This window comes from Thermobia domestica, chromosome 1 (assembly GCF_964235325.1).
Source record: "Thermobia domestica chromosome 1, izTheDome1.hap1.1, whole genome shotgun sequence".
Taxonomy (NCBI): Eukaryota; Metazoa; Arthropoda; class Insecta; order Zygentoma; family Lepismatidae; genus Thermobia; species Thermobia domestica.
This window is the reverse complement of record NC_137454.1, coordinates 262,523,251-262,535,307: the sequence shown is the minus strand read 5'-3', so window position 1 is coordinate 262,535,307 and position 12,057 is coordinate 262,523,251. Positions and strand designations below refer to the sequence as shown.

Below are 12,057 nucleotides of genomic sequence, written 5' to 3'. Positions count from 1 at the left end.
TGCACCCGTGAAGGATTGAGGAAAACAAGTAGAAACATTAGTTAGTGTGGCCTATCGAAGCAGATTTCGTGCCAAGTTCGACCTTCCCAAATGGCATGTAGCAGGCAGGCACGCTACCCGTACACCAGTGGCTGGGTACGAGATAATTGATCTGTCTCGTTTGAACTCGTCTGAAAACGTAATGATACTGGCGCTTCTGTTTCTATACGAGACAACAATTGAATAATGAAACAGAATCTACGAAAGTGCTGCTATAAGTAAAATAGAATTGTATCGTTCAAAGTTGTCTTACAAGGGACGTATGCGAACAGCTAGATATCTATGGAATTTGGTACCCTGACTAAATGTGGATCGCTAATTATCGTGTTGATAGTCACTTGGTGCGGAAATGTCTTGTTTACACGCTACGTATAATACATATACCAAGCAGTGCCCGGGTGAGGCTGTGCCGAGTTTACCCCCAAAACACCGGGAAACGGCAGAAAATGAAAAATGTGCAGGTAACCGCATACCTACGAGAGGGGAGCAGTTGACCAAGAACACGGTAGTATTGTCACACAAGCAATGTCGCCATCCCAACACAAACCATTTCTATAGTTTTTCAAATAAAACATATACCATTTTCTGGCATTAAAACAATCGGCATAAAATGTGAAAGAAAATAAGCAAAAGGTTATCAGTGTTGCCAAATAAAGGAGATGTGAAACTAAGAAATTATGGGATCCGTATAGAGAAACAAACAAATGTACAACAACAAGACTACAGAAGGAACAAATGTGCAGTAGAGAATAAACCACTGCATGCATAACATCCAGTAATTAACGGGCTTGATGCGTCATATCGAGTGTATGGCTAGGACGAGGAACGTACGTATTTTGTCATACTATCTATGGCTTTTCTGTTGTATGCATTGGTGTATTATGTTAAAATATTTTGCGTCTGTATATTACTGGTAACTTGAATGCAGTGTGTTTTATCTTCATCGTTGTCTCACATGCTAACGTTTCCTATACTCTTGACTCACACCTATCACAGGTCATTAATCTTTGCGACTTGATTCTGACGTACTTTCTTGTCACAGATTTGTTACCTGTCACAGCTTTTCTATACTCTTTTCAGGCGCTACGTCTTCGTGTCTGTACTTTGGAATGCATGCAGTATTTTGTGCAGTGTTGCAACCCCAAGATGTTTCTTTTATAGCTCTCAGGAATGGTTCAAGATACCGATTCTACACAAACGCCATTGGAATTGCTGCGCTACAGGCGGGAAGACATGCTGTTCACATTTCCTCATTATGTCACATAGGACTTCTTTTCCTACGGCTACTCTAACATGTTCTCTTTTGAGGTTATTTCTGTATCAAACCCTTTGGTCACTGAATGCTATGCATGCTGTAGTTTACTCCCTACTGTACATTTGTTTATTCTGTAATATTGTTGTTATTGTACATTTGTTTCTTTCTCTGTACGGATCTTATAATTTCTTAGCATCATAGCCTCATATCTACCTTATTTGGCAACACTAATAACTCATCTTTTGCTTATTTTCTTTCACGTTTTATGCCAATTGTTTTAATGCCAGAAAATGGTATATGTTCTATTTGAAAAACTATGAGTTTGTGTTGATGGCAACACTGTGTGGCAGTACTGCCGTGTTCTTGGTCACGTGCGCCCCTCGCATAGGTATCCGATTACCTGCACACATTTTTCATTTTCTGCCTTTTCCGAGCGTTTTTGGGGTATAACTCGGCACAGCCTCACTCGGTCACTGCTTGGTATATATATTATACGTAGCGGGTAAACAAGGCATTTGCGCACCGAGTGACTATCACAACGATGATTAGCTATCCACAGGGTACCAATTTTCATAGATATCTAGTTGTCACGGTTCGCATACATCCCTTGTTAGTACCAAGCAGAATACGTTTGTAACGAGTTTATAGCTTAAAAGTCGTTCTTTTGTTTTAAAGCACTCACATTTTCGTAGTACCCGTTTAACTTGTATTGCGATAACTCATGTATATCGACTCTTCTCTGGTTTTTGAGTTTTGGCACTTAGACCCTTTATAATTTTATTCAATTGTCCTCTTGTCTCATCTTGTTGACATCACTAAGCAATTAATAACTGTTTACCGTGAATAATTTCGATTCAATTTCTTTTTCGTACCTTTCTCCTCCCCTTCTGATGGTGACGCCAAAGCCTTGGATTAACGTTGCGTGTGATCCTTCTTCATATCCTTCATTGTTGCCGTTCCTTCTATTCTCCTTGGTCGAGGATGCGTATTTTCGAAATACACTGAACTCTAGCCATAAGGCATTGTGAACGGGGTTACGCTTGGCAATAATGTAGGAAAAAATTAATGACGTTTATATCGCGATCACGAGTCATGACCTACATATAGCACAAAGTAAAGGCCAGATGCTGTCGGCCCTAGTAGCCGAGTGAGCTAGCGCAACATGCTAGTAAGGAAAATCGTTGTTAGCGTGGGTTCAAATCCTGCGTTAGGAAAGTTTTTCTTATTATTTTTAAAATTTTTTATAATACTTCTTTCGTTAAAATAAGATTAAAATAATATTCAAAAAGTGATTTAACGATTATTTTTTAAAATTTTCATTAAACTTCTTTCATTAAAATAAGATTGCCCTTGTACTTATACAGATCCGTAGCAAAAGTAATAATAATAATAGCAGCAGTAGTAGTAATAGTAGTAGGAACGGGTTAGAATGCAATTCAGCATTCATTTGTTTCCGTGCGATGTTGCCAAACCTAATGCCTTCTGGCTAGGGCTGAGTGTATTTCGAAAATATGCTTCCAGGATACTTCAAACTACACACACACTTACCTTAATTGTTGTTCAAGGATGACGTGGCAACGTTGCATTTTTCATTACCATTGGGCGCTATACCAGTGTAGAGCCCAAACGGTTGATCCAATCTCGAAAATTCCAACATTTTAGATTGAAAACACATACTTTCCAACAACATTGCTCTCTGATCATTTTTTCGTATCTTTAATAGTTACCGAGATGGCCTATGTAAATGGACTTATGGGACATCTTGTATAGGCGTTACAACTTACAGGATTGGCTGAAGGCCTCAGCAAATAGAGTAATTTTTTTTTTTTTTTTTTTTTTTTTTTTTTTTTTTTTTTTTACAACAATGACTTTTTTTATAACAAGATTTTAAAAGGAATTTCAAGTGGAATCAAATTCTGTACATTTGGAAAACGCTTCAAACGGATTGGCCTTGAAATGAAGATTTTTTTTCTTTCTTGGTGCACTTTAAATTTTATTCACTTACTTTTTTCACAAACACTCATTATTCTTGTGTTCATCATACCTTTAACCAACAGGATTTTACTCTGACTTAAAGCTTTCGTCTGACTATGTTATATAGCGTGTGTGTGTGTGTATTTTTGTTTCACTAAAGTCGGAAAGAAATTTGACTGCACTAAAGTCGGAGATAACGGATACAGAAAAAAAAAATATATATATATATATATATATATATATATATATATATATATATATATATATATATAAATATGTATATTACAGCCTCCAGTAGGAAGAAGTGAGAAGGAACCCTCCATTGCTGGTTCAGTTTCAAGCGGATTCTCACAGCCTCAGAGAACATCGTCACAAAGACCTCGTGGAGCAATCAGAGGAGGTACAAGAGATAGAGGGCCAGGCAGAGGCGGTCCAACTGATGATACTGGTGAATGGCCGCGCAGATCGAAGGATTCATTTATTGAAAGTAGGTACAAATAAACTTAGCTTTTGAAATGTAATATATTAATACATCAAATCATTATATATATATATATATATATATATATATATATATATATATATATATATATATATATATATATATAAATAGTACATGTTGAGTTAAAATGTCCTTGTATATTTGCCTGTCTCAATTTCAAAAATAAATTAAATTTAAAAGAAATAGGTAAACGGTTATTAAAAATAGCAATGAAAACACAAGTTTGCAACACGTAATATGTGTGTGAGGTGATACTGAGGATGAATGTGCAGCACTTCACCGTTGTTAGTGGTATTAATGATCGTATGTAATACGTTAGATTGTGTATAATGGAGTAGTGTGCTCAAATGGGCAGATGGCAGTGAAGCAAAATGGAAGATATCTCTGAATTTGAGCCGCTGGTGCGTTGTATTTGGCACAAGTATATCTAATGCAGCCAGTGTGTAAGGCGTGTCACGAGGAACATACGTGATTGAATACAGAACATATGGCAAAAGCACGTCGACGAAAAGCAACACTGGGCAGAAGAGAAGTAAGTGACAAAGATTAACTAGCATTGACGAAGTTCATCAGCAAGGACCGCAGAGCGAATACGGCAAAAGTGATTACGAAATTTAGTTAACAATTGGAACAGTTCTTTTGTGACAGTTAGTGTCCGACATGAGTTGCATATCTGATCGTCTTGCTGTCAGTTTGCAGTTTCCAAACCCATGACCACTGCACCGCTAACAACGCTTTAATACGTCAACTGTTGGTGATTGAAAACACGGAAAATAGTCTTCTTTCACCTTATTTGTAACAACAGCGCGCGTTTGTGTATGGCAAACGCCCAAAGAAGCTTATATTCGAAACTGCCTCCTTCCTACTGTGAAACATAACGGCGACTGTGCAGCTGTAGGCGACAATTTCTTGGTTATTACTGGGAATGATTTATGATTTTTCCTGTGGTCCATATACTTTTTCCGGCGAATGACTCAGTTTTCCAAGACGAATATTCTCCAGTTCATATTGTCAAAATTATTGAACATCAGTGGTCATTTTCGTCGGTCAGACTCGGACTCCAAAGGAGATATCAATTTTCATCGTTACTGAAAACACTAAGTGCTGCACTGCACGACCAATGATAGAATATTCATACAAAATATATCTTGGGAGTAGTAAAGAAAATTGAGGTCTTTTAGGCTGAAAATTAATACTTTATTTACAACGTTAATTGCTTTATATTAGGTTACGAGATTTAGACTAGTAGCAATCGAGAATTTAATATAATTGTCGTCAAGATAACAAATTTGCTCACCTTCTCCAATTATGGATGGAGAGGGCAAAGAGAATACAAAATATATCTTGGGAGTAGTAAAGAAAATTGAGGTCTTTTAGGCTGAAAATTAATACTTTATTTACAACGTTAATTGCTTTATATTAGGTTACGAGATTTAGACTAGTAGCAATCGAGAATTTAATATAATTGTCGTCAAGATAACAAATTTGCTCACCTTCTCCAATTATGGATGGAGAGGGCAAAGAGAATCTCCGCTTAGTTGCCTTACACTTGCTCGTAACAAATTTCCTTTTAAAGATTGTTCGTTTGACCTCAGGAACACTCTGGCCTGGCACTGCTTGGAATCTCTATAAACTCATTAACTAAAATCATAGGGTAGATTAGGTTATTAGAATAGGTAAAAGAAAAGAAAAAGCCTTTTCGTGGCCTAGTTCATCATAGAACCTTGCATTCAAGGCTAAAGAAACTTAGGTAAATATCAATCCTTTCATAGAAGTTGCAGTGTGAAAACTAACGGCTTATATAGAAACCGAACCCAGTCGCAACTAGATTTTAAAAAAATCTTCCTAGTCTAAGGATATATTCAAACAGTCTAGGTACAGCCAGAGTTCTCTCAGTTCCTGGCCGACCGTGTAAGGGATCAATAACTGCTTTACCAAAACAAGTAGATCCGTTTGCCTTCAGAATAGACGTAGGATCTGTTTCTAAAATATTCCTCTATTTCCTACCACCTATCCAGGGATATTTCCTAACTTAAGGCTAGAGTCCTTTCATCTCTGGCGGAGAATAGACATATTCCAGACCTGAATATCTAAAAACATTCAATGAAAAATTTTAAGTGAGTTCTCTTGCAACGGACCCCTCTGTGGCTGTAGCTACAAGAACTGGCCAGTTTCTCTTAAGAAGCGACCAATTCTATGTATCATTCCCCCCAAAACAGACGACGCGAGCTTCCAGGAGCTCTTTTTATACTTCCTGACAAAAAAAAAAAAAAAAAAAAAGGAAAAAGTGCATAGGAGACTCAGAACAAATAAAAAAAAAAAAAACGGAAATTCCATTCCTAGCCTCTCTGCAGGCTTAGCAAAATACTTAAAAATGAACAGTGAATAAAGCTGATGGTGTAAATAGAACCTGTTTATCAATACAGAGTTCCAACACATGTTCTATTACCGTTATTTAGCGTTAGTGTTATCACCTTCTCCTATGTTTAAATATCAGTTTTTTAAGTTAGTTTTCGGCCAAAGTTTTGACCGCTTATAGTTTTTTTTTTTTTTTTTTTTTTTTTTTTTTTTTTTTTTTTTTTTTTCGTATGTGAAACATTTTGGATTAAGTTCACAGGACAATATACTGTACTGTAAACAATAACTGGAAGGCTTGAAAAGGCATTCAAATATCTTTGAGATTTAGAAATAAGTTACTCCTTATTTTGCGTAAACAAATGTATATTTTTTTCTAGGCCACATAAAACTATTACTTTTTAAGTGAAATACAACTTATATACACCAAATGAAAGCTTTAGTTCTCTTCATTTACACCCAAGCACCCCCACGGGCTTACGTGCACCGGCAATAGCTATAATCATTTTGCACCGATTACCCCCTAGGGGTAATTGGGTGGAAATCAGACCAACAACAACAAAAATATTGCAGCGTCAAAAGTAAAGATACCGAAAGCATATTGTAGAGAATCGAAGCAAAATACAAAAAGTGTGTCTACACTATTAGTATCGACTTGTCCAAAATCATTAACAGCTTTGCTTCAAGTGTCACTTTTATTCTATACCTTTTGTAGGTATACACTATACGAGCTATCGGAAGTAATCTTTACTGGATAAGCAATTACATTGCCTGTAACTAATAGATATTAAGTAATCTTCAATCGTACATATCTTAATTGCATCAACATAATCTAGATTCTCTTTCAATCTAAACAATACACATATTATTTACTTAATAACCGCTACCTAACGGTATGTGTACATTTTCACGCACTTTCTACCCATATTACATCCCAACACTTACAAACAACCACAGTAGGTGCAGAAGAACCTGCGACATACAATCAGTTCTTAAAAACTAGAAAAACACCTATAACCTGTGAGGGGGGGGGGGGGAGGTTGAATACCTCTGAGTTCCGCCCTTCTATCTTATATATGTGGCTAGTCGAAGCTATTTTATACAACGAAAATATGCACAATATTTGGAAATACTGTACATCTAAACACAAATTTAGTCAAACTGCACTCTTTTTGTTTTAACAGTGTTTGCATAAGATTCCCAGACAGAAAATGCAGGTGTTTTACAGGCGCCTATGAAACATGCATAAACAGGCATATTTTTACAGGCACCTGTACATGCGTCTGAAAATGGAACACTTTCAACGGCATGAGACAGGCATCGATTTTTTTCACTATCATTGCATGTTCATTTCACGGAAACAGGTAGTTTTCATGTTGATAGGGTTGCAACCTTGCAACGTGAAAAATGCGTGTAAATAACATGTAGAGAGTGGAAAGACATGTACGTAACCGGCATATTCCATGTAGTTGACATATACGTTACCTCATGAGGATCTGACGACAGCTGCTTTTCATTTGATAAAAATGTAATTGACATGTTAAATACATGTGAAATACAGGTGTTAGCGAATTAGTGGGCGTGTTAGCGAAATATACATGTAAAGTACATCGCATTAAGTACTATACATGTGTCAGGACCTTGCATATGTGCATGACAAACTGGAGACTTGGTGCCTGAATATTACATGTTTCCTACACCTATAACATCATTGATTCACTCCAATCAACGTTGTTCATTGCATGCACCTGTTTAACCCATTTATTGGCAATCATGATCATTGCATTTTTAGTTTACCTGCACATTGCCTGTGCATTGCATATAGGTGGGTTCACACTTCGCATGTACACGGAGATAATACAGGCAATGTGTTTAATTATAATCCCATATATTACACATGTGTCAGAACCTTGCATAGCGAATGTCGAATTGGAGACTTGTGCTTAAATATTGCATGTCTCCTATGCGTATAACGTGAATGTTCAGCACCAATCTACCTTGTTCAGCATACGTATCTGTTTAATCAATTTATTGGCAATCATGATAATTGCATGTTCCCGTTCACCTGTACACTGCACGTAGGGGAGTTACTTCGCATGTACACGAAAATGATAAATGTAAAATAACATACATCATGCGTTTTCCATGCTATACGCTAATACATGGTATTTACATTTAATGCGAATGTCATACATGTATGTTACATGTTGATAAACAGGCACCTTCCGTGTTCTTTTCATTCTTACTGTATTGCGAATGTTATCAACAATCCATTCAAGGTACTTTACATGCACATATTCCTTCCATTTACTTGCTTGTGAGTGACTACGTGTACATTGCATGTTCTCATTTTAATGTACACAGGCTCTGTACAACGCGTGTTTCCGTGCAAAAATTTCCAACAGAAGTTTAATACTTTTTTGACATGCATATCACCTGAAGACAATGTGCCTGTAATATTTTCTTTACATGTGTTTTCGCCGAAACAGGCGCCTGTATAATGCCTGTTAAAATCTGACAGGCTTTTACAGGCAGTTCCATGTACAAAACATTGCATGTTTCCTCAAAAATTTTCATAATAGTTTTTAAAATCTTCATTGCCCAAAGATATCTTCTTCACCTTTAAAACATCCTCATCTTGTTTTCCTTCCTGATGATATAATAAACCCACTGTGTTTTCCGGTGTAAAAAAATAAACAAAAGTAGAAAATGATGCCACCAAAGTACTTTCCACTCAACTTCACACGTAGAAAAAATACCTTAACGTAAAATTTTAGATTGGGAAGAAATAAAATTGGAGGAAAAAAGAATGTATTCTTTCCCAAAGTATTGCCAAAAATTAAGAACAACTACTATATAGTTTCAAGATATTTTAGAATTAGATTTTTTTATGTACTCTTGTTTTTGTTTTATGAAATTGACATTATGAGAATGAGAAATTCGATCTGTAGTTCATCGTATGAAGATACAGGGTAAAGCACGTATTTGTGTTTGTGGATATAAAAGCGCTGTGACGCATCATACTGAAAGCTAGAGGAATGTGGGGGAAAAGACCAATAATATTTTCGTGAATAAAGTAATTATGTTCAGATTATCAACTTTTTGTTGCTTTATTATTCAAGTCAGGAGACGAGAAATTAACCTAATTTATAGATGTTAACCTAAACCTGTAAATTTTTTGTGTTGAATGGATTGTTTTTTACAGGAAACACTGGTGGAGATGGTGATCGGCGTAGATTAGGTAACACCATGCAGCAATATTCGGACAATCAACAGCTATTTATGGGGAATTTACCACACCATGCTTCGGAGGACGATCTTAAGGTAATTTATTCTGAACATTTCAGCTAGTATTGTTCATGAAACAAGACTAGAAATAAGATTTCATGGTTTTGTCTCGAATCTAGAAGAGTTCTTTCTAGTCTTATCTCGTCCCGTAAATGTATACAGTAGATTTCAGATATCTGGCCTAATTTGGCGGAAGGGCAGGCAGGATAAGCAAAAAGCCAAATAGACCGAAGTTCTGTAATTACTCACTTCTTGCCGCACCGTTACCATTAAAAAACACTTTTTATAACAAATCCTGCTCTTAATATTTTCTGACCAGGTTTTTATAAATGTGTTTGTATTTTACTGTACTTTTAAAAAATGTAGAAGTATTGGAAGAATAAAAATATCATACGCATTTGAAGATTAATTTAATAATCTCTAGCTTAATTGCAGCAAACATGAAATAATATAAACCAGAGGTTTCTCAAGTTTTCCACTGGCGTACTCCGTAAGTCGTACGTACCACGGGTTGAGAAGACATAATGTACACTGTACATACATACAATTTTAAAATAAGCAAAACATTAACGTTGATAAATGGTTACACAAATGTGAAAAGGTAGCCCTGAAAGAGTCAAAACTTAGTTTGAAGTTTTGAAAATTTTCTTGATAGATGACTGCTTCTTGGTATAGTCACGTTTCTATGAAACGTTACAAGTCGAGTAGATAGTTTTGAAAATATATTTTCTTTTTCTTTCTTTTTTTTTTTTTATTTATTTATTAAGCAAGGCTGGATAGTTGGGAACCGGATAGTCGAGTCTGCTGTACTAGAATAATGCAACCAAGTAGGCCTAGTATTCATAAATTAATTTAGAATAGAACCATTAGAACCTGTGTCTGACCAGTATGTCCGCGCGGCGCAAAACGAGTGACCATTTTCCCGGAGGGTTTAAGCATATAATATTCTGATGGACTGCAGGACACCCCAGTGTCCTATTTCGTTTTATTGTGAAAAATTAATGTAGGAATTTGGGTAAATTTACTTTGACTTATACCAGTAGTCATAAAACATGCTAACTTAAGCCTTGTTAATATCATTCGAAAGCTTACGTATAGCACTTTGTAGATATGACATCACAGAAAATATATCTGTTCATTCGTCTATTATCATGCTTGAAAGAAGCCAAAATGCGGTTCGCAAAGTCTATTTCAAAGTAATTATTTAGATTTTTTCGCAGAGGAGCCCAAACAATTCGAAACCTTATTGAATGTGAAGGTTAAATTAAGGCAACGTGATGGAACATACGATAGAAAGTTGGTTCCGAAAACTCATGGTGACAGCTTGGAAGATAAGGAAGAGCACTAACGTCGTTCTGCTTTTTGGAGATCATGGATTAAAGCAGACCCCCGAAGCAGATGTGCGGAAAACGGCACAAGATGTTGCAGGAAAACATTTAATTCAATTATATAAATATTTTTGATAGTTATAGCCAATGTTCGAAAATTTTTCTTCCGACCTAGGTGCCAGTTCTGGAAACAAAACTTCTTAATACCGTAGTAGAAATCTAATTTGTTACATTGGCGTACATGTTTTGGCCGTAAATAAGCAAGGTTCCAGACTCGTATTTCCGGTCGCCGTAGCCCTGGTTATAACTGTAATATTCCAACAAAAATACTAAGAACATGTTAATACACAAGCGAGAAAATTCTTCCCGTACTAAAAACACATATACACTCCTTGGTACATATGTAATGTAGTACAGTAACGATTACAGTCGTATTGCAGAACTGAAGAAACGACTATTTAAGTCAGCTATTAAACTGCAATTAAGTAGTATATTCAGTCATACTAAGAGGAAGGAAACTACGTACACAACAAACAAAACTGTTATCTATTTTTTGTCTTTTTCTGTGCCTTGGACAATTGATGAGCTTCGAAATACAAAGTAGCCTTTTTCATATTGTATGTAGTATGCAGAGCAGTTTAAAAAATTACTTATACCAGTTTTTTGTAATGTTATCCCGCTGTTAAAATGGTTTATATCTCTTAGTAAAGCTTATCAAACGTTGAAAATTATTGATCATACCTGACGAAACGATTGACATGATCAAGTGGGGTTGTCTTTCTTTGCTGCCTTTTATATCTCTGTTAGTAAGATCGCTCAAACGTTGGAAATTGTTGATCAAACTAAGATCAAGGGATTAGCATCGAAAAATTTCGAATCTGGCGTAAAGAGCAAACTAGCGTGTAGTTTCACCGTTGCTAAAAATAGATTATATTTTTGTTAGTAAAATCAGTCAAATGTTGCAATTGACACCAAAACAATTTTAAATTTAGCATAAGAGGAGTATGCAGGTATTAGAACTTAGAAAAGTGAAAGAAATTAGTTTAATGGAACTGTAAGTTTGCCTTTTATTTCAAATTTATAACGAAAGACCGCAAATTCAGGAAATATTTTCTGTAGAATTAATGTTAATTCTGTTTGCTTCAATAATAATAATAATAATAATAATAATAATGACGACAGTTACTTAATATTTGGGATAAATCTTCTATATATTAATAGCGGTGTCTGAACAAAAAACTTCAGATCCAAATTGAAAGTGACTATGTTCGTGACTCTATTTCTTGAACCACCCGACCGATCTCGATCAAATTTTT

The 12,057-nt window shown here is 35.7% G+C and overlaps 1 protein-coding gene across 4 annotated transcripts in view; it reads left to right on the top strand.

Moving 5' to 3' along the window:
* rin (ras GTPase-activating protein-binding protein 2) overlaps positions 1-12,057 on the top strand; it is a 116,385-nt gene that overhangs the window by 64,086 nt on the left and 40,242 nt on the right. For 3 of the 4 annotated variants that reach the window (XM_081726188.1, XM_081726182.1, XM_081726187.1), the window contains 2 exons: positions 3,557-3,755; positions 9,331-9,449. In XM_081726188.1, coding sequence (XP_081582314.1) covers positions 3,557-3,755; positions 9,331-9,449 — 318 coding nt within the window. The remainder of the gene's footprint in view (positions 1-3,556; positions 3,756-9,330; positions 9,450-12,057) is intronic. The other variant, XM_081726191.1, reaches the window with a different exon arrangement.